The sequence below is a fragment of the Ambystoma mexicanum genome, chromosome 2p, assembly GCF_040938575.1.
Source record: "Ambystoma mexicanum isolate Mex_15411 chromosome 2p, UKY_AmexF1_1, whole genome shotgun sequence".
In the NCBI taxonomy this organism is placed as follows: domain Eukaryota; kingdom Metazoa; phylum Chordata; class Amphibia; order Caudata; family Ambystomatidae; genus Ambystoma; species Ambystoma mexicanum.
The window spans coordinates 836,177,985-836,202,000 of NC_090923.1; the positions used below are offsets into that span (position 1 = coordinate 836,177,985).

Sequence of the window (24,016 nt, forward strand, 5' to 3'; positions counted from 1 at the left end):
GCACTGGATAACGCATAAGGGATTCAAGAAAGCAGCTACAAGGGAACCGGTGGGCCTGGAACTAACGTTACACGAAGGGGACGAAGCAGGAACTGTCTCCAAAATATACAAGTTGCTGGACAAAGTACAAAAGAGTGACACCTTCCCATATATGGACAACTGGGCAAAAGACATAGGCGACCCCATCACTGAGGAGGAGTGGACCCAAATCTGGAAAACAGCACAGAAATCCTCCACATGCACAGCTATTAGAGAAACCACACACAAGATTTGTTTTAGGTGGTACCTGCCCCCCCACAGACTGCACAAAATGAACTCCAATTACCCACCTACATGCTGGAGAAACTGCGGAGGCCATGGAGATCTATACCACATGTGGTGGTCCTGCCCTAAGGCGGCCATGTACTGGAAGGAAATCCTAGGCCAGATAAAGGAAATCACAGGGAAGCAACTGCCAGCAGCACTTAAAGTTATACTCCTGGGCACAACTGTGGAAGACACATATGCAGCAACTGGAAACAATGCAACACTTATCACCCATCTGTTAATGGCAGCAAAGATGACCCTGGCACAAGCGTGGAAAAATCCAAAAGGCCCAATAGCAGCATGTTGGTGGGTAAAACCTTGGAACGTAATGGCCATGGAGAAGTTAAGGGCCCTGAGGGATGGCAAGTTTCTGAAATTCCGAGCAATCTCGGGCCCCTTCTTCGACTACGTCAGAGACAGAGAAGCATACTTCTTCAGGCCAAACCTGTTGAGAGCAATTCACAATTGAGTACTGACAAACTAAGTACAGGAGCCTTGACTCTATGCAGAAGCCAACTAACCAGAGCACAACAATCTCATCCGACAGCAGAAGAAATGGTCCATGCCACTGGGGAACCGGGAGGGGGACATGGGAAGGGTCATTGAACGGGTGCAGTTAAAGTTAAGTTATTGTTCAAAGCTACACCAAAAATTGTAATGCCAAAGGTTGATATGTGGCCTTAACAAATGACATGTGTTAATTTAAATCTTTGGCCTATACAGTATCTGAATATGACGATGTTTGAATAAATAAAGTTGGTTAAAAAAAGAAAAGAAAAAAAAAGATATATGCTGGTTGAGGTACAACCATTATGAAAATGCTATATGTGCCATGGTTTTAATGTGGACATACTTTTTTCCCACACTTACATGGTTATTTTGGAGTTTATGTTTGGTATGTAAACTGAAAGATTTTGTTAATTTCCTAGGGAAAGGGGATGTGTGTAGTATTAGCATTGCATGACTAGGTCATGAGAGTCATAGAATACCACAGCTATCTGGAATAGTGCATTCATGAGAGTTCCAAGGATGTCTTTTAGTTACTTCAGGGTGGGAGATGCAAAGTGAAGGATGCTTGTTTAGTGGCTCTCCCCTTTATCTATAGCAATTCGAAGATGTAATTGTACTGTGCTTTTCCACTGCTACTTTTGTTTCTGTTCTCAAAAGTTATTACATGGTTCTTATCATGTGTTTCTTCAAAATGTTCATCCTTTATTTTGTTGTTATCTGTGTTTCTTTTATTTGTGTAAGGGAAGGGGGATGTGTAGTATTGAGCTGGCATAGGTTATACCAAGGATAGCTATAGAATGCTAGCTGCCAGGAACCCCATGTCATTCCAAGGTTCCAGGAGTGCCGGTTGGTGAACAGACAGGATGGAAGATTAAACACTGAAGGATGTATATGCTATCTCTCCTACCTCCCTTCTTATTCATACCCTCTAACTAAATTAAGATTATTTATATGTATACTTATCGGATCCCAGAATGTTTCCTGTTTACAGTTTATACGTGTGAACCCCAATACTACACAGACCAACCATAAACCTCCCACACAATATTCTGAAATGTCACAGTAAAGCGAAAGCATTATTTTCATAAATCCAATTTTATTGAAAATTATACAAAAGGCATGTACAAAACGTAATCAAAAATGTACACAAAAAATTCAAATATCTCCAGTTCACAACTGTACAACATATACAGGATTCTTCCCTATATCCACCATCTTTTGGACTAAGTAAACAGCTACCATAAGAGTGCAGGACCAGACTGAAATGTAGAATTCTCTTGTTCAAGGGAAACATTTCGCCCGTACAGTAATGCATTTAGGCCCTTGTGAGGCATTCAACATTATGAACCCCAAACTGGGTGTAGCAAGAAGTGGTTTCATCCATCCAAAGGCTGGGTAACGAGAAAACAAATCACGGCTTTGGGGATGGGGGATTTAGGAAGGTTAGGGGTACGAAACAGAAGTTTATGGACCACTTCGGATTAAACACATTGTCCCTCCCATTAAAGGGATTGACAGCACACATTCTCTTTAAAGTACCAATTAAAAGCTTGAGTTTCCAGTGAGGAACTAACTGCTACTTAATGCTACATATCTTGAGAATTATTCCTTTCAACAGGACATGAAACTGTGTTTTTGGTGGAAATAATGTGCTTCTAATATTTTAAGAACACCTACAACAGGGGACCTTGTCACCTACTTAATTAAGACAGTTGTGGAATGAGTATTCCCTTTCTGTACAACGAGATAACCAGTAATTGCCCAGACAAATTCTTTTGAGGAAAGAAATCCAGCAAATAACACCATTCCGAACAGAAGTAAACTTTAATCAAAAGGCATCAGTTTCTTGTGAAGGCTCATTGAGATGTCTCCAGTATAATCCCCAAGGGAACGCTTTGATGAATTTGGAACCCTTTAAAAGTGTATGCAGGTAGATCATATTCAAGGCCGCTTTGCCCTTTCTTCAATCATGGCAGGAAGTTTACTTGTGTAGAGTATGTCCCCAGACATGACTGATTTTAACGTTCTATGGCAAGAAAGAGCAGGCAGTTCTTTGTGACAGTCGGACATTTTCAGTCTAAGAGTCGGGTTTTAAGTCCACAGCTCCTCCCCAAGCCCTACCAATTTAAACCTCTCTGTGCTCGAGAGCTCCTGGCAAACATTTTCACTTTGGTATTAGGACATCACCAGGATGAACATTACACGCCAACCTTCCTTGCTCACTGCTGTTCCACATTTAGAAGGCAAAGATATAACCTGGAGACGGTCTGTCCCTCTGTTTATGAAAGCATTCTTGATGTCTGCTTTCAAAATTAAATCTACCCTTCAACAAAAACAAAGGACTCCAGAGGTAGAGGTTTCTGTCTGCATCTTGTGTGTTTTATTGTTTTTCCAAGGCATGCTTAATTTGGAAGATTTTTTTCTTTTTTTCTTTTTTGGAAATAAATAAATAAATAGCAGTGGAGTACATTAGTATGAATTTTTTTTGTTTTTTTGCTTTCAGTCTGGTATCTGGGAAGTCGCTCTCATTTGCTGTAGTATTAAGACTGGGTATTTGCCACGCAGAAACTTAAGGCACTTTTAGAAGTGACAATACATTGACGTTTCTTGGGGGAACCAGGAAAATGGATATCCCACTATTGCTCAGTTCATTACTGTCACGTGCCTTTATCTCTTAACAGAAAGATTTGTTTTACTTCTGAAATAATTTTGCAGTCTGGCCATAATTTTGTAACTTTACAAAAACAAGTAACCTGATCTATATAGGATGAGAAATGCGCCGAAATATAATGTCTCTGGCAGCAATCATAGGGAGAATATGTGTGCTATCAGATTTTCTGAGGATCAAGCCGTCATTTTTTCCAGATTCCAGATGAACTAATCTAGCTAATATAGGGGTACCCTCAATCATGACCGCAATAGTACAGTACGTTCACTTTTAGGAGGGTAGTAGGAATTTAACACTAAAAATTCTATTTCACAGTAGGAATTTAACCAAAATATCAAATGAAATAATGAATGAGCATTTGTTCCCCTTTAAGAATTATCAAGGCTGCATATGATATTAGATTGTCTACTTACGATTTGGAAAGAATTGATAGTGGGAATACCCAGTGCACTAGTGGAAGTTTTAACAGTACCTACACCATTCGTTTCTTTGTAAAGTAGTGGGTAAACTGTTTGATGCCACTCAATTGTGCTACTACCCAACTGATGGGTAGAATTATGCTACATACAAAATTCTGGACAAGATCAGCATACCATCACAAACCCGTGGGAAGACAGTGTCCTGCCGAAGTGTATTCACATTGTAATAACAATGGCATATGGCCAATGCCTCTAAGAGGAAATGTTCCCGAGCAATGTATTCCACTCTTGAAATGCGAGTGGAATACCAGATTTGTTTGCGAACCCATGGTCCTATTCGGCCAGGATTTCTCGTATAGGCAGGAAGGAGAAAACCTTGGTGGACATCAGACCATTTTAGTGCATTGGGTTCTTTCACAACGATGTGGAGTAAAACCTGTTGTTCAAGACCATCAGTGGACCCAACATTACAACTCCTGTTTGGAATGGGGGTCTAATTGTATTGGATTGGTGTCACATTTTGCATACAGTGAGTGCAGTGGAAAAGTGTGTACATCCTAATGAGTCAAGAGCCCTTTTTAATGATGGTCATTCACTCCAGTTTTACTACACATCTATTAAAATGCCTGGTCTTTGGAGGAATGTGGAGCACAACTTCTGGTCCTTTCCTTGTGTTTGCACACCTTTGTATTTGTAACTTATGGAAACTGTTTACCAGAGACACTGATTAACCGGCTCAGTGGATATGCAGCAACCATGGCTTTACATATACATATCAATCTTCAGTATGCTACATTTCGTCAAAAGAATAAACTCTTCTCTTTCTTTTCTTTCTGTAGTCCCCCGCTTCTGTCCTGCAGAAGTAAAGTGTTCTAAACCCGTTCTGTGATTGAAATTTTTAGCACCGTCCGGGATTCTAGTTTGGCTCTTGCTATGGCACCATGTCGCCCTGAGGGTTGAAGAAGACAGCAAAGACCTCTGTGATGAAGTGGTACAAGTGCCAAATGAGGGGTACCCGATGCACTTCTTGTTCCATTGCCTACAGGAATGAAGACAATGAGAAACAATTAGATCATACAACCACGGCTGGATATGGTTAACATGTATAGCACTTAATATTACAACAAGAGTCATATTAGCTGACACAAAACAAATTAAATTAACCAAATATTATCTGGAGTACTTAATAAGCTGTTCCCTGACAAACATAATCATTAATGAACATCACTAAGAAGATTCTCCTCAAGATTTGTCTTAATTGAACATCAGACCTTAAAAGGGAACGGTCGGAATGTGCACACTAGAAGAAACAAGCTTAGGAATGGTTCCCTTAATTTAGAGCTAAAATCAATTTTCTCTTGATATTTTCCAAGTCCTGGTTGCCGTTTGATTGCTGTATAATTTTAAAACTGCTAACTAAAGGGGCAGTTACTCTATCCAATGTGCTAACAGGAGCTGGTAGGGGGGCATATCTGCTGTAATTTGAGAGAAAAGAGTGCTGATTAGATGAAAAGGTGACATATAACAGAGAGTAAGAGGTGACCGTAAAGACCCAAAATGCTATCGCCCCATTGCCCTCCTAGACGCACCGGGAAAACTTTTTTCGCGGCTGGTGTTGAAGGAATTTAACCAATGGACTGCCCAAACAAATCAGCGCGATCCGGCGTAGACAGGCTTCGTGGCAGGACTGGGCACTTCGGTAAATTTAATAACTCTTCATGCCATTAAACATCAGGCACAGTCTGTTAAACAGCCCATGTATTTTGCGTTTGTTGACCTACACTCGGCATTTGATTCAGTTTCTAGACCCCGACTGATGGATAAATTGTTAGAGGCTGGGTGTCCGTCAACTTTAAGTGACATCATTTTCGCATTACACTCGAACACCTCCATCCGGGTAAGATTGAACTTTGAGGGGCTTCTATCATCGGACGTCCTTACCTACCGGGGGCTGAAGCAGGGGTGCATTCTCGCCTCGGCGTTGTTCAATTTTTTCATTAATGATGTTAGAAGTGCACTTGAAGAAGTACGTGCAGATGCACCAAAATTGAATAACATCGAGGTGAAAGCGTTATGGTACGCAGATGATTTAGTACTAATATCTAAAACTCCCATTGGCCTGCAAAATCTTTTAACAGCATTATGTCAATATTTTCGAGTTAATGAGCTGGTAGTGAATGACAAGAAAACCCAAATCGTAGTTTACACTCCGAAAGGCAAGCGCAGTCATCGCATGACCTGGAAAATAGAGCACATAAGTTTAGAGGTGGTTCCCAATTATACATACTTGGGTATCCTATTTGACGGATCGTCGAACGCTCATTCCCAGTTAATGATAATTGAAGTTAAAATTCTCGCAGCAATCCGCCAGACTCGTCTAATCATGCATAAATTTGGGAAATTCTCTATAAAACCTGCTCTGATCTTCTGGATTCAGAATGTCATCCCTACCATCTTATATGGTCTAGAGAAATACAGTGCAAGTGATCCAGTATTCCTACATGCTTTGGAAGCAAAATTTTGGTGTGCTATTCTAAATCTGCCACAATGCATTCCAGGCCCGATCATTCGATATGAAGTAGGTTTGACCTCACTTTTGGCAATGTATAACTGGCGCTTATGCAGCTTGTTTAGAAAATGTCTATTATCTGTTCTTGATAAATCAACTTTAGCCACAGTTGCCAGTTATCTGATGTCTTCCTCTGATCTGTTTCCGAAAACATGGTCTAAAAACATCCTTACCATACTACTAAATGCAGACATTTCTATTGAAACCCTTGTCACTGATCCTGATAGAGCTAAGAAAAAACTCTACATGATGGATTGGATTGACACTAGAGATCTGTGTTTGAAGTATAAAGATTTTGATCCAGCTGTTTTCTCAGCAAAGTGTTATAGAGACATGGCCTTCTATTTATGCAAATCTCCTTCTCCTGCTGTTAGGAATGCTTTGTTACGCATGCGTTTTAATTTATGTCCTACCCGTGAAATTCAAGCCCGTAGAAAAGAAATCCCGCGGGAATCTTCAGGATGTCGTTTTTGCAATAATGCAAAAACTATTGAAACTTTGGAGCATGTTATTGTGGACTGTCCTGAACTTATGAACTTAAGACAAAGTCACTTTAGTAAACATTTGCCTTACTTTAGCCAGATGAGACATGAGCATAGATGGCTTTCTATTTCCACTACCACCTGCATGAGCATAAGACTGGCCACAATTAACTTTCTGCGAGCCTTAAATCTACTAAAATAGTTTGATTCCTAAAGATATCTGCTATATGGAACAGTGATTGTCATACCTGTTCATTGCTTATCAATCGTTTAATAATGCAAAACCCAAATGTAACTATTAGCATTAGAAGTGATGGTGTGACATTTGGGGTGATTTGTAGGGTTTTATGATTGCATGTTTTATAATTCACTGTGTTTTATATGTAAACCTTTTGATAAATTGCTGTTTTAAATTGAAAAAAGTTGATTAAATTCAACTAAATTCATTAAATAAAATAAAAATGTAAAAAAAAGATAGAGTAAGAGTTATGTAATGGTAGAAATCATATAAAGTACAGACATATCGCAAGTGGATAGTGTTCAGAAACTCCAAGAGCAAACAGGCATGTCTCACTTCCTAAGGGACCCAGGTCATTTCCATGAACATTTCATTTCTTTTACAAGTAAACAGACTTTTGCGAACTTTCTTCAGAGCATTTTTTCTATTTTCTACCCTTGTGTTCTATTGTCTCATATATAGTGAGGGTTAAAACGGAAACATGTTGAGGAGGAGCAGCAAGCACCTTTTTGAATTTTCACAAATTATACCTTGGGCCAGAGTTAATCAGGCTCACTGAACGTACATAGTTTTACAAAAGATCCACATGTCTTCAACTCCTTTTTTAAAAGAAAGTTTTAGAATGGTTCAATGCAGTGTGCCACTCTAACTCCTGAAATGTGCAACAAAACTGAAACATCGCCTACCAATGAAGGCTTTATACTAAACTCGTTGTGACAAATTTAGGCCTCATTTTGAGTTTGGTGGTATATCTTGCAAGAATACCACAACATCTGGTTACTGTTACAGGGCTCGAAAATGGGATTTGCTGACCAGGAACAAAGGTCAGCTCCTGGGTATCCGGCATAAACAGTTTGGCAGGAGCTACCTCTGGGGAACCAGCAACTAGTACAGACTGTGCAGCAATCTAACTTTGCGCAAGATGCAAACTCTAACTTTTTGTCCATTTCATGATCTCCAATATGCTCTAAATGTCCCTTAAGTGTGTTCTTTGTTGTCCTTTATATACATCCGCAAACATACATAGTTAATATCACATAGCTAGGTTTGTATGGCACCACTTGTCCCAGAAGTCAAAAGTAGCTCATGGTAGCTGTTGGTTTCAAGCTAACCAGGCTCCCCTTGGCTATAACCAGGAGCTAAATGGCTCCCAGCTCCTGACAATTTCAAACTTTGCTGTTACTGAGACTCATTCTGGTAGTAAATCTGCCAGACTATAAGTGGGGTTAGCAGTGGAATGAGTCCCCATTTTTTTAGCTTATAGGATGTTCTAGGTATTTTGGAGGAATTACAGTGATCAGTAATTTTTCCAAATATTGACATTAAAGTACAGAATTTACCTCCAGCAGGAAGTAACTTCCCCACTTTAAGGCAAACTCAGAATTTGGCAGTGCGTTAAAACTAGAGGTAATTCTGTAACCAGCAAAAATGTACTGCAATACCGTGAGCAGGTTAATAATGTGGTAATGGTAATATACATCACTTCCAAAAACATGTAGGAAGATGGTAATGATGAAATAACACTCATTTTGGTACCACCAGAGAGTAGTCAATTCTAGTGCCATTTGTTACTCTGGATCGTCATAAAGAAAAGAATCCCGGGGTTACATTAATATATGTGCAGAAAACGGCATTTCAGGCAAAGACAAACATTGAGAATTATTCCATTTGGCATAAGTACATCAATGTTAACCATTGTATTGGTAAATTGTTTTACTCTAGTGGTCCATACCGAACTGTTGCTGTTACAGTAGTGATAAACAAGTTAATCCCCCTGGCATCTCCACTGGTTTCTCTGCAATTGCCCTCACATTCTGGTCAAAGATCTGATTCCTAAAAGCATGCCATAGTGGAGCTCTTAAACAGGATTGTCCACCGATGCATCATCTGAATGCCGAAGGAATGACGGTAATGAAGTATTGGAAGCGCCAGCATTCACCTTCCTGGAAGAAGGTAGGGAGATTTGTAAATTGTGCGCTCAACAGAGGCCTCTGGCCACGAACACTGAATAGGGGTGAGTGGGGTGAACCAGTGAGAGAAACCACAGTCTTCGTGATACAATGGAAGGCAAGGTCATGCTCGCCAAAATCTGGGGACTGTAAACAGATCAAATTTGCTGGAACGAAAACAATATCTGGGTGAGTGTTGTGGCAGCTGTGCGACCAGAAATGAGGATCCTAGGCCATAAAACTAGCTATGGACAATGCACACACATTTTAAAGTTGGTCCTTTGCCTAAAGGGAGCCAATGACAGTTGGTTGAAAGCGGGTTTGACGTAGGAGGCTCCATCAACCCTGTGGCATTTGCCTATCAAAGCCACCAGGACAAACTCCCTGCTCACCCGACTCCAGGGTGGATAGCTCGACTTGTTACTAGGGACTTCTTTCTCATTCATTCAAAAATCAACATTCAATTGATTGAAAGGGCAGTGTTTAAGAAAGTTAAAATGAAACCCAACAAACATGCCATTTACTGACCTATCACTGAACTGCACTTTGCAAGTACATTATTTGTTAAATAAAATATTAAGCAACTACACTACCAGTCCGTGAATTATGTTCACCAGGCTTCATTGCAAAGCCCCCAGACAGTACTACTGGTTGTGTAGCATGATAGCAGGGGCCTAGTGGATGATAGGAATGTGTCTTTGTCAGGCCTTTATGGACCTCTCTGTTACCCCTTATACCATGGACCATCCCATATTAATATATATTTGTAATAGGGAGCCTAGCTCGGGAAAAACGGAACACCGTAGAGGTGGTAGAGCAAATCTTTGGAAGTGATAATTTAACAAGCCATCAAGAAAACATAAAAAATAATTAACACAGTGCAATTAAAGGATGAGGCTGGAGTATAGGTTATCACAAGGTGTTATTGGAAGAGCCAGTTCTTTCCCAAATTGAAGGTGACCTGGAGCAGTCCAAATTGCCACTGCGATAGACTTCCAAAGGACTGGAGAGTACCATGAGAAGGACTGTTTGCTAGTTTTCTTATTGCAAGGCAGTCTAGTTTCCAGTCTGGTGATGGTCTTACTGCTAGTTGACTGTGTGCTACCTGATGTGTTTAGCTTGGCTGTCAGGTACGCTGGCATGTAGGTAAGGCATAAGGCTTTGAAACAGATCCTAGCCAGGATGAGGCGTCAGTGTAATTGATGCATGGTCAGGTGATGTGGGCAAATGTCATAGAGCCGGTAACGAGGGTCACAGTGTGGTTGGCTGCTTCAAGGCAAGCCAGGTGACGAGCCAGGAGCCATGTCCTCACTCCCATCAATAAGCAAGTTCACCTGGGGTCAGAAGAAATGCTTGATCTTATGGAGTATTACTTTGTCTATAGTCAAAGTTTGAAGTCTGGAGGATAGCCTTGAATTGGCTTTGCTCATTTATCATGGAGCGAATCCAGTCTATGAAATGAAGGTTGCATGTGATAATGTTGCAGTGAATAAGTCTCCAAGTAGGCAACGTTTTTTTTCCTCACCCCTACAATTCTTTCCCCAAATATTCCAGGAGGGGTATAATTATATATTATTACCTCCAATACTACAATATTTGGGTAAAGTGTTTGATTGTCTGGAAGGTGCATTTGTAGGGAAATGTCCCACCTTGTGGCCATTTTCACAGAGACATTATCACTGGATACGTGAAATGAATAGTGAACCTCTGAACTCATAGAAAGTGCCCCCAAAAAGCAAAGGTGTTTCCGGTTCTTATCAAGAAATATGTGATCCTACTGATCAGATGGGTTATTATTGTCCACCAAAGATGCCTGCATGCTATCTTCGGGACCACACAATGCAAAGCCCAAAAAAAATGTATGACTAGTGTTCACAATTTGCTGGGCAAGACAAGCGTACAGCTAACTCCGTTCTGGATGCTTTGGCTTTTCATTCATAGTGAAAGTCCTTCCTAGCTGTGCTTGCTGCAACTCTCTTATACATCTTCATTGCTCTTGGCTTTGCTGCCTGCATTAGCTTCTTGCCTATTTGCCCCTAGCTGTGCGGGCTGCATTGCGTTTGTAAATAAACTACCTTCCCGTGGGGTTGAACAGTGAGCTGGGCTCTGAATTGCCAACACTGCACACCTGTTGTACATCCACACACGCCTTGCTGCATACCTGGCAGCTCTCCAGACACCTGGGAACTTGGATGCTATTACACAGTCTCACGGAAGGTGGTTGCCAGAGGAGGTTGCCAGGACCTCAGGGGCAGGGTGAGTAATTTGTGCATAATGACAATACACACTGGAATTATGTGGTCCTTATCTACTAGCAATGCCTCTTTGGCAAGAAGAAATCCACAACCAAGCTGATAATTGGCACAAGTGATCTTACCCAGTTCAGCCAGTCAAGGTAAGGAAGCAAAAGCATGTGTCATTGTACAGTTAATGCATCCCTGGGTCAGACAGGTGGTTGCTACTGTCATCTCCCTTGAGATTGAAACCAGCACACTGCAGCTTTGCAAAGCTCGTCCACAGGTGTACCTTGGGTATGACGCAAGAACCCAACTGCTAACAGAAAACAGAGGTTTTCAGCCGTTTTCTGCCCTCCAGTAGCCTCCACACTAGACTTTTGTAGGCCTACTCTGTTCGCACCACGGACAGCTGTTAAAGAGCAGGCAGGCAATCTTACGTCTGTTTCTGTGTTAAATGAATTAAATATTCGTATATGGAGGCATTAATATCAGTCTAGTTGCATCATGAATTGTGATGAGTAGACTGTGCCAAAGATGACGATTGCAAGTTGCTGTTTGTCTGAAAAGTGCGTAAAGGGCTTAAATTGGGAGTTGTGGATATTGGCCACCTGACTGGTACCGGTCAGGCAGCGTGCTTCAACCATGCCGGAATGGGCCATGACACCTCCATACCCACAAAAGTGACAACACAGTGACTGAACATCAAGTAAAGAGCACAGACTACGAGGTTAGTATTTTCCCACCACGGATGATGCTCAACAGTGTCTGCGGTGATTGAAATAAGTAATATTGCAAGCACCCTTCTGCTCGCTCACAGAAACCACTGACATATGACAAAACAAGTCTGGAGTTTGATACTACTTTTGGTCACTCGGAGGGTGAGCTATGAGGGAGCAAAGGCGAGACAGCTCTTTATACACGGCTCTTTTTCCAGTAAACTGAAAGGGAATGGAAGGGAAGTTTACGAACAGCGGGCTACAGATTGGCCCTACGAATAGGGAATTTAGGTTCAATGCAAAGAAGGTGTAACAAAATGGCACTGCTCTTGGGAACCTTTTCCCCGGCCTTCAACATATTAAAAAAACGAATTACCTCTGACTGAATAGTGGATTCCTGGCCTGCAGTAGAAATCATGATTTCCTTGTGCTGTTTGCAATCAGTAAACATGGGCTTTGGCATGTTTAATGATTCTGCTGTGCTGTTTCCAATCAGCAAAATGGGCTTGTGAAACCTATTACAAAATCTCTACTGCAGATCTGTGCGCCGGAGGGGTGCACAGGTCACTTTTTCTTCTGAAAAACACAGATTCCCTGTTGAATGTGCTAAATAGTTTGTTAGATTTGGCTGATGGACTTCAATGTACTTGTATGCGCTCTGCTGCAGTTAATAATATGCTATATACTTTCTCCCCCAAGGGCGGGAAGAAAGAGGAAAAGATTGGAAATAGCACAATAATTTAAACACCATCTTAACGCACAGGCTAACACATAACCCAAAAAATGAAATGCATAGAGGAAAACAACACCAGTGGAGAAAAAGAGGGGCATATCAAAAATAATCCCTCCCAAGGAAAAAGAGAAGAGAGCACACTAAAGGTCAGGGGTGGGCGGGAGACTAGGGCAGACTGCCAGGGCCTAGCTGGTAGCCAGTGAAACAGATGTCGGAAATGAGCATGTATTTTTATTCCTATTATGGCAGATGGCACCTCTTATCCCTTACCACCTCAGACAGATGGTGCTGTCACTGGCAACCAAATTACTTCAACGAGCCGCATAACATGTATTGCAAAAACATACCAGCTAGTGTGTACAGTATGGCATATATGCTAATGTCGCCTGCAGGAAGCACACTTTCAGATACTGTCGTCCACGAGTCAGCAGACAATTTTACAACCTCCTACTGCAAACGTTACAGTAAACTAGTAGTCTGACTCATGTTCTGTAGGAGGCGCTGTGCTCACGGAAGATTGTAAATTCAGGACACAGTAAATGCGGCACTTCGAGGGTGGCTAGCACCACAGCCACTTGAACTTGTTTTCTACTGCCCACATACACAGTTTTGTAGCCGCTGCACGAACAAGCTGGGCAATCTTACTGCTGTTGTAGACTTAAAAGCGTACATGTTTTCTCAACCACTTTACTTGCTCCAAGCAACGTGCTACAAAAACAATGTAAACCGCGCTTCCTTTACAGTGTGCGCCCCGTCGCGGGCCCGTCCTGAAGAAACCTAGCGCGGACTGTGGGGAAGTGCTGCTGCTGGAGGGGGGGCAGAGGTCGCACACGCCAGAGGTCGCGTCACGGGGAGGCGCCGTGTTGTTTGCGCGCGGAGATTGTGGGCGGGGCCAAAGCCCGAGGCGGCTGGAGGAGACAGCACGCGAGCTGAGTCACCAGATAAAAATAGACGGTGATATATAAGGGCCTCGGTGCTCCCAGGCCAGGCTCATTATTCCCAGCGCAGGACTCTGCGTTCACACGACGGGCACGCTCTGCTCTCAGACCTACACTGCCTGTCCCTTTTACCTTTCCTGTTCAGCGCTGTACTGTCACGTTGGCTCTCCGAGAGGCCGGTGTGCTGCCTTGTGCCGCGTGTCTAATACATGAACATGTTGTCCTACTCAGGAGCAACTGGTAGGTCGCTTTATGATCAGGAATCGAGGCCTCAACTTGTATCCACAGGGGATCTCGTGGCTGGTAGTGGTGTGCCAGAGGCCGAAGGGTGTGCCAATGTTGCTCAAGATGTCTTTGTAGCACCTTCCCCCCTCCTGTGTACTCAGTGAGTCCCTACATGAAGTTAATAGACTACCCCGCGGATGCCTGTGATAGAGAGCGAGAGGAATACGTCCCCAGAATTTTGGTTATGAACGTGATACATCATTTAATGAGGTTGGAATTTATTCACCTGCTCCCTATATTGCCACCCGAATTCCAGTATATTTAGAAACATGTAATCTTTCCAGCAAGGTATACTTTTGCTGAATTGGCATACTTACCCGTCAGTGCGGTAACTTTGCTGAAAACGTTGGCGGGACATATCATTTAAAGGAAAGGGGCCCCTGCCAAATGAGGGGGACAAAGGGTGTGCAACGAAAGTTGGTAGGGCAAACACCATTGTCCCACTAAATGACGCCCATGATTACCATGCTTCCTTTCCATAACAACATAAACTTAGTTTCAATGCTCGCGACACACATAAAAAAATGCGATTTAGAAGTAACAGACATTTCTGGACAGTAATAAGTAATTGTTTTATTTTTGGGACCCTCCACAGTTGTCAAATAAACCCATATACGCGTAAATTACTCATGAAACCAGAATATTTGGAGCTTATGTTTGAATTCCTCGTAAATTATGCAGAGGGAACCTGTTTACACTTTTAAGTAAAGAGGCCCCTTTCTGGGTAAAGTCTCACATTTGCACAGTGTGGTACAATTGTACGACACCCCTTTTCACTACACTGTGCAAAATGAGTAAAAGCAGCCTGCCGTGTGTGCATAGCAGGCACTGTTTGCAATGGATTCCATGGGAATCCAGAGGATTTGGGCCAGCATGGAAATACATGCTGCTGCAAATGCTGGAGTATTTGTATGGCAGAGAGGAAGGGTGACACAGAAACATAACTTAGGATCCATGCCTCCTCTCCGCCATACACATGAATGAATATAAGCTGTGACGTAAATCGAATGCGTAAATGTCCTGCGCAAGACTTTTCTGCATTAAATTCACGTTACCGCTCATTGAAAATGAGCCCCGCTGTCGGCTGACCCCTGTAGCTTCTATTAAGAAGTCAGATATTTTACTCTTCGCTCTACCCATATTCAATGTGTGATCAAGGCAATCCACTAATTTCCGTCACAGCTGAGAAGCTGCCTTCGGCTGTCATGAGTTATTAGGTAAAGATAGCCACACATGGACACTCACTCCCCAGAGGACTTTTATTCGTCTGTTTTTAAAATCAGAATCTACTATGCCCTTACCTCAGTCCTAGCTACACCTACTCCCAAGCAAACAACACATCCGATGTAAATTATACCTTCTGGTACTATAGCAATGCCAACGTTTCAAAATAATCATTTTGTTTCTGATGTTACGTGTACTCGTAAGTGTCAGGCTATTATGTAAGTCTATACAAAAAGGACGAGCAATCTCGTCCTTGGCACTTACGAGGTTAATGTGGTGGCTATGAATCTGCCTCTGGGCCTAAAAAGCACGTAGGTGCAGTCAACAAAGCAGAGGAAACGTAGCTGGGTTACAGATTATTCAGCTAGCAGGAGGCACCGTGGCGACAGCACCCCCCACCTTAGCGGCTGCTGTCTTTACCCTGCTCAGAAAAGCAGCTGAACTGGCACCCTTACTTACACCTGCTGTAGACCTCTCTTGCTCCGTTTCCTCTGCTACAGAAAACCTATCATTTTAGTCATTTTTGCATTTTACACTGACATGGATATATATGTGTGCAATATTATGCCTTGAACTTCTTTAAAATATTTCTTGGAAGAACGATGGGATGGGGGTACATAGCACACACCATGCCCCTACAGGCAGTTGGGCAAAATAAACCCACTGAAATACAACCCATGTATAAGTCTTAAAGGCAGGCAACTAGTTAAATAGGCTCCTCCCGGGGGTTATTGCTTTGCATGCGATGGTGCAGTTTAACATGTATTCTCCAGGTTTACTGGGATATCACGATTCCTTTAATAATACACAGCAACACTAATCACCTGAAAGGCAAATAATGAACCGGTTTCATTGGGAGCTGGGATCTTATTCGGACCAGTGCCAATTCCATGGGGTTCCGCGAGGTTTCAAAACTATAAAATTCGATGCTGACCCAATCCTCGCAAAAATGATAGCATTGTAACTTTCTTTGTGGCTCTGTTTTCTGGAAGCAATTGATTCTTTGTCGCCCCTATTGCTGATCACTGAAATAATGGGGTCCACGCTGCTGCATAGTGGCACCAGAATACTAGGGCAATATTGTCTCCCTGTTTCCTGGTGCTTTTTAGGATTAATCCAGGGCCTTTTTTAGGAATGGGCCAATCCTGCCACCATAATGCCCACCCTCCTATTCCCTCTTGGCTCCACCATACTTTAGACTCCCTACTCAAATAATTGTTGACACATTTTACCACCCCAGAGGCTCTGGCATGCTAGGGCTGTATTGCCTTTTACTAATCTAGGGCCTTTCTTCTCAATGGGGGGCGAGCTGGGCTCCCCTAAAACCCCCACTATCTCTTCCACACACCACCACATCCACCTCTACCCATCCTTAAAACCTTTCCCAGTGGCCAGTCTCGGACTGGCCTATATAGGGCAATAGGACAATGCCCGAATTGTAGATCCAACATGCTTGTGTCTGCCGTTTTTTTGGGGGTCAAAATGGGCCACTTTTTGGCCCAAGTGGGACAGTTCGAGGAGTTGCGTCACTTTGTAGCTATTACATTTGACTTCTGTTACTGAACAAATATTCTTTAAAATCACATTTTTCAACACATTTTCCCGCCAAAAATCTCTCTTGGATACTACTCAAGTAGTCTGTCAGAAAAGGAATGAATTGCCATTTCGCCTGTGGGACACTTTTTTGCCCATCGGTGCAGGGGCCAATTTTATGTCCCAGTCCGACCAGTGGCTATTAACTGGGCATAATACTCCATATAGCATTTTGTGCCCGTACTTCTGTAAATACGGAAGCAGAAACATTGGCTCACAAGAGTCTGTCAGGGGAGGCGAGGCGGGACCCAGCATTGAACGCATTCCTATTCTAGACTGAACCCCGCCCCACTTTAATTCTGTGAACGATGAAACAGTATGATCTTTGTAATTTGCGCGAAGAAACCGGTGACACTTTTGTACGATCAAAGCACGACATTCATTCACTCTACCAACAAGGATCCACGTTAGGGATCTCCATGTGCTTTAACATGGAGATTTCTTAAAGAGAACCACAAATGGCTCATGCCAATGAAAAACGCAAACGCTTTCGGCTGAAAGGGAAAACGATGTGCTAATAATCCTGAATGAGATTACCACGCGCTTTCTGCTCCACTGTTGGTTTCAGATAGGCTTGCGCTGCCTTACCTGCGCCACACACACGCAGCCCAGTCACTCATTGACAGGCGTCAACCTTGAGCCTGAACGCCAACCAGTGAACGCAGCCAGACCGAAAAAAGTTCACCAAGATTGCTCGCCCCTCCCATTGCCTCGGCAGACATAGCTCTCTCCCCGGAGAACTGCCTTGTTTTACAGAAGCCGGGCCACTAATCGCGTATAATTGCAGACTGGGCGAGATTGCGAAATCATTTTAATTAGATAAGCAGCCAAGAAGTCAAGGCACGAGGCTCATGCCACGCCGCTTGAGGGCACTGACCCTGTTTTCCTGCCCAACAACATTGCGGGAGGCCCAGGGGCACAAGACTGATTAATTGGGCAAAGCAAATGGAAAGAACCGCCTTCGAGGTTCAAGGGAAAGTCGAAGTCTTTCAGGAAATTCAGGAGTTTTCTCTATGTTTATGATGAAATGTTTGTCATCTTTATTTGTGTGCTAATACCTCATGCTTTCCTTTGCCGCTCGTTTAGCCTTTTTTCCATAACTATCGCCACTTGTATGTCCCCACTGTTGATAGATAGCCTGTGTGAACCAGACCAGTATGGTCATTTATCACGTGCCCATTCACATGGGCCTGATTCACAGAACATTTCCCTATGGGATTGCACCATTATAAAACACTTCCATGGATCAGGCCATATAGTGTCTCTGCCAAACTCTACATACTCGTTCTTCCAAACCAGGGCTCCCCCCACCCTGATTGGTTTGATTTAATAGACATGCGAGGTCTCCCTGTCATCTAGTTTGTGCTTTTCATTTTGTGTTCTATAATCCTTATGAAATACATTTATTAAAGAAGTTTAAGAAAGCATGTCACGTCCCTGGAGTTTGACCACTACCAAGGTATCCGTATCCTAGACATTTACTGTAAAGTTGGCGCCCCACTCACCTTCGAAAGAGTCACTCACAACACGCCTGAGGGCTGGATCAGTAGCAGAGTTCCAAATTGGTTCCAAGGAGTTCTGCTTTTAATCAGCGACTCAGACTAACTGTGCAAGATTCTCATGGTTTTTTAAAACACATTTTAAGCCTAAGGTGACAGTTTTCGGGTATTCTCTTTGGGTGTTTGGGTATTGATCCAGTCATTCTGTGGAGGAAGGCTTGCTTAAACAGAGAAGGCAAGGCAAAACTACAGTGTGTACTCAGAGACTGAAAATAATACTGACAAAACCCTGTTTTAATATAGTGCTTGCTACCGCAGTCATGCCATTTTTCAGTGCTGGCAATAAGCGCTGTGGTGTTCATATTTCCTATTCCATGACTCATCTAAATTACCTGACAAGGATAAAAAGGTAGGTAGGGTCGGCAGGGCCGAGTGTTCAAACGTGCTGCATACAGGTTGCGCAAAGATCGCGTCAGAAAGCACTGAACTGTCTCGGTTTGAATCAGCCCGCCCAATTTGAGGCGCCTCAGAAGGCATGCAATCGCATTGTCAGAATTCAAGCCAGTTCACCTGCCACACAGGAAGCATGTAAAATGGATGCAGCTGCCCTGTGGCATACAACATCATTGTAAACTGTTAACAATGGATCCTGCATGAACTGTCAGTGCAAAAGGCTAGCTCCTCTAAAAGCAGTCTAACATGCTGCAGCACGTCTTATTACAGGTGCACAGAATTTGACCAAATCACTACTGCCTTAGGCACGCTACATTGGCTTCCTCTCCAGGCCAGGATAACGTTCAAGACGGCATGTATCATCTACAAAGCAGTCACGAGTAGCACACCAGCGTAACTGGCCGCTAAGATCCACATATCTGGTGGCACATGCTCACGCTTCAAATTGACCAACCGGCTTGAATCACAACTCGTCTGCAAAGAGAGGACATGCAAACAATCCTTCTGTTGTCACTTACCCACCCACTGGAACTTGGTCCTAGTATTGGCTTGGAATATGCCCACAATTCTCCATGTTTGCAAATCTCTTAAAACATTGCCACAAGCAACTCTCAGTACTGCGCTACTGTTAAAGATGCCAGCCTAAATGCTGGCTACCCACATCCTATACAGCGCTCCGTTGTTCTCGAACTAGGTCTGTGTTTTAAACAATATATTAAAAAAATGATATATAAAATAAACACTGTAGAGGTTACTACTGTACTGAGAGCACTGCTCTCAACCCTTACCTAGAGGGTGACTCATGCCAACTTTATATTACACTCAGAAGACAGGCGGGCGAACTTCCAAACTCGCTGCAGCTCCCTGTGCTTATTTTGTTAAACTAAAATGGAATACTCCTCGTGTTTGTGGCACTCGTCCATTGCCTTGGCAAAGGAATCTGTTTTCCTTTTATGTACTAAACAACTGGCGGGAATTACCAACAATGAAGCTTTAGAGAGAACACACTGCAACAACAAGCTTGCGTGAAGCACTGGCGGCGATCTTCGACTCCGATAAACCTTTCAGAAAGGTTTTCTGGCCCGTCACACTTAACTACTTCCCAGTGGCCAGACACAATGGGACAAACTTTGGATATGCCAGAGAGTAGGAAAAAAAGGATCACAGCCAAGGGAGATTTCGTAGCAGAGAGCCTTTTGTCTGCAGGGTCAGGGCCTTGGCTATTCTTCCTTGGGACATGATGCACTTCAGTGTCTACCCTGCCAAAAATGGGACAGCGGGACCAAGGCGCACAAAGAGACAATTCCTATTATGCTGTCCGGTTTAGAAAATACTGCATCTGGCGATTGGCCAACTGGAACTATCGTTGGAAAGATTCCAGCTGATGCAGCATTTTTTCCATATGTGATACTTTCTTTGCTCCATTTGCTTTTAAAAGACATCTATGCATACATCTATATCATACAGTTAGGCATAGCTGTGTAACAGTTACTTGGGCATCATGTAATTAAGGTTACGGAAACAAAAAAACATTTGTACGGTCCCCTTTGTTTGAAAATATGCAATTCACAAGATTGACCCAATTACTAGGTGTTAAACTTTACTCAAATATATTTTACACAAGTCATAAAAAAGAACATAGATAACATGTACCGGTACAAAAAAGCTATCTTGCTTCTGGTGACTGCCAGATCACTAGCGTTTTGCCTCGTCTTTCCTTATACTATTACCATAATACCTCAACAGCATTATAACAAATAAGGTGACCCACTACATGTGCAGTGTACACGAAGGGTAAGAAATGAGCATAGCTTTGAACCCTGTTGAACCATGCCTCTTTATGACTATGGAGTCAGTAAGGATGGACAGGCCATGGTGGCACGCGGAATGGAACTTCCTATTAGTGTTATATTGCATGGATTCCCGGTTTCACTCCGGGCCCCACACTGCCTCTTCACTGGTTCCAAACAAGTACCAGTCCCCAAGGGATTTGCTGTTTGCATAAAGCAGTGCTAGGGGCACATTGTTTCCACCACGTGGGCCCCCGCCGGGGGCTGATCCCACCAGAGGCCCACCTATGCTATGCACACCAGCAGTGTGACCACCTCTAGACACAGTACTGAAACCAAAAGGGTGATCAAATTGCCCCTTCCCATTTCACATTAAAATCTCTGCTTTTTGGGCTCTCTTTGTATTTTTCTGCTGCAGTGGGTGCAAGCAGATGCCCGTGGATTCGGCATCGGCGTGCTTTCACAGCAGATACATGCGTCCCATGAATGGCCAACAATTCCAGGGCTAACAGCGCTGGCCTCAGAGTCCAGCACACTACTCCATGGACTTGGCCTAAGGAGAGGGGGTTGGAGGGTCAGAGCGAGGGGCGCTTCTCTGCACTGGTGTATAGGGGTATGTGTAGTACAGTAAAAACAAATCGCTTAGAAGTGCTTTATAATGGCACAATTCCATTGAAAAATCCACAGTGAATCAGGCCCAAAGTGTTGATGCTAGGGAGTGGATGCGATGGGGTGGTGAATGGTGATGTGGATCTGGGGAGGCCAAGGCTTTCTTTCCAAGGAACGTCAGAGCAAGCCCCAGCAGCAGGCTGGGTGGCACGGGTTGGACCAATGGGGGAGGTCTGGGGGATGTGCTGGTGTAGAATTGCATGATGGCGCCATTATAGGGATCTGCCGCTGGGCGCAAGAAGTCCTGGGATCTCGGCGAGGTGGAACGGGTCCCATAAGAGGTGGAGCAAGGTGGTGTTGCGCCTCTTTTGTTTGGTGCCCAAGTTCCCTGCTCATCGTAGGGAATGTTCTGATGCTCGCTGCTTTTCCCAGCCCCCACGCCCCTTAGTTTGGCGTTATTTCCCTGTGGCCGGGCTGTAAGTTGGAGGCCCATTTCATGAAATGATAGACTTGTAAACTCGCCTCAAACAACGAGGTAGTAGAGATTTTCCTTCTAGCAGTGGGCCTAGGATTGGCACAGAACGGTGACATTGTGGGCATCACCGAACCGTGCTGATCCGGTAGGTGCACAGGAGTGAGGGGAACAGTACTGGGAGTCTACTCGGCTCACAGCGGTCACCTTATATCCCCCAAGACCGTTCCAGGAGCCGCAACCACTACCTCACACCCAGGTTAGGAATTTGAGTAACAATATGATGCATTCCGGATTCTATGATTCCTTTTATTAATTAAATGTTGCATTTTGTAAATAAATGCAGGCGAATGCCTTCCAAAAAGAGAACTAGTGTTGTGTTTCTCTACTTGGCACTGCCACTTACGTCGCCCCCTGAGGTTTGGTGTGCTTCAGGCGGTTGTTCAGTTCATTCTACATCACGTGTAACCAACCCCCTCCTACTTTGCTATCCTGGTTTGTTTGCTAACGTTGTGGCTCCACAGTATTTAAAATCACTGCCACATTGTCCAGCTCTTGGTGTTCATCATCCATTCTAAATAAAACGTGAGCTAGCTCAAAAATTCCAAGGGAGGTGTTTTCATCAGACAGAAATAGTCCTTTTCCCGCCCTAGTTTCTGTTCTGACAGTTTGGAAGCTAAGCAGGTTTGCAGTTGCTGCTTGTCCGGTGGTGAGCAGAGGGGATTCCAGCATGGCAGCATTCCATGGGACAGAGCTAATGCTGTAGCCATTTTGCTGTGGCGGAATACTGCAAACATATTTTTGAAAGAAGCATTGGGGAACTTTTTCCCCCAGTCAATGCACATGCATGCGTCACATCAGCAAGAAAGGAAAAAGGGGCTAGCCACGGATGGAGTTTCCAGGTGATGCAATACTGATGACTAATGTGTTATTTATGAGAGGCTGGTAACTAAGAGCATTTGCAAATGGTGGTGTACTTGTGTATTAGAATAGGTTCCAAAAACGAGCACAGAGGCATATGGATGGAGTCTTATCGAAAATGGTGTTGAAAATGTTTTATTACGAAATGGGAAAGAACAGAGGCTCTGAAGAAGCTTGTAGTAGGAAGTGTGAGTGTAACCTGTTTTGTGAAACACATGTTGGACGAATGGTGTTTAAATCATCAAGTTGATCAATGAAATAGAATGAAGCTATTATAGACGCACACCAGAGAATTCTGTTGGTCTTGTTGAAGAAATGATCATATGTGTCAATTGATTTAATTGACCTAATGGGTGTTTCATTGTGTTTCTCGATATTGGAACAATAGAATTGTAAGACTCAGGAAATTGTTTTTTCCTGGGCAGGACTTTAACAGTTGGATTAATATATATACATATACATTTTGATCGTGCTTTTGAGACTGTGAAAGGGTTGATAAATAAGCCCAAAGAGTAATCGGGCAAGTGTACCACGTTCATTTTGTATTTCGGCTACTAGACACAGGCAGATGAAGTATCTTGAAGTATGCATGGTTTACTTTGCAGCCATAACAAAACTGCCGAGTTCAAAATAAGATAGGTAGAAGTCTGCCAGTACTTAGCGCAACTCATTTCTTGCATTTGTCTGCACATGTTTTATATTATACTGATTATTCAGAAGCAAATTCTTACTTTTCGGACCAAGAAGAGAGTACACTGGGTACTCCTCATCCCTGGCACAAGGAGGTTTTCACTGCATTAGCGCCACTGTTGGCCACACCGCCAAACTCATAATGAAGCACACTGAGTTTACAGAGGTGTGGTGAAATTGTGGATTAACGTGTCTCTGCGTTTTGCAGGTGAAATGAGATGAAAATTCGGTTAAAAAAATAAGCGGCTGGAACCAAATTAACTGCTTCATGTGTAAATCCACCAATGCAATCCTTATATTTGGGCAATTTCAATATTGTAATCAGTTGGCAATACCCCTTACAGTTCGTCACCTCTCTACGGTGCCTTTGTTAAGGAATTAGAATTGTATGGAAATATGTTCCATGTAAAGCGCGAAAGCGCTATATCATTATCATTATATTTACCCACTTACACTTGATGCAGAGAATGGAGGGTGGGGATGGAATCTGAGTTCCGGGCCCAAAAGGGCAGTGGGTAACCCTATAACAGTTTGCCTACCGAGCAGTCCAAATCCCAGCAGAGGTTCTGTTCATGGCCCTGCGTGATATTAATTCAAGCATACATCCTTACCCTAAACACCCTCACAAGATGCTATCATGAGAACCATTGTTTTAGCATTCCCTTATTTACCAATGTAAATGGCAGTCGCATAGCCCTGTGGGATAAGCAAGCAT

At 43.2% G+C, this 24,016-nt stretch overlaps 1 protein-coding gene across 3 annotated transcripts in view; it reads right to left on the reverse strand.

The window, feature by feature from the left end:
- Positions 1-1,892: 1,892 nt before the first annotated feature.
- BBC3 (BCL2 binding component 3) overlaps positions 1,893-24,016 on the reverse strand; it is a 59,175-nt gene continuing 37,051 nt past the window's right edge. For all 3 annotated transcript variants that reach the window (XM_069644541.1, XM_069644539.1, XM_069644538.1), the window contains exon 4: positions 1,893-4,942. In XM_069644541.1, coding sequence (XP_069500642.1) covers positions 4,835-4,942 — 108 coding nt within the window. In that variant the 3' untranslated portion in view covers positions 1,893-4,834. The remainder of the gene's footprint in view (positions 4,943-24,016) is intronic.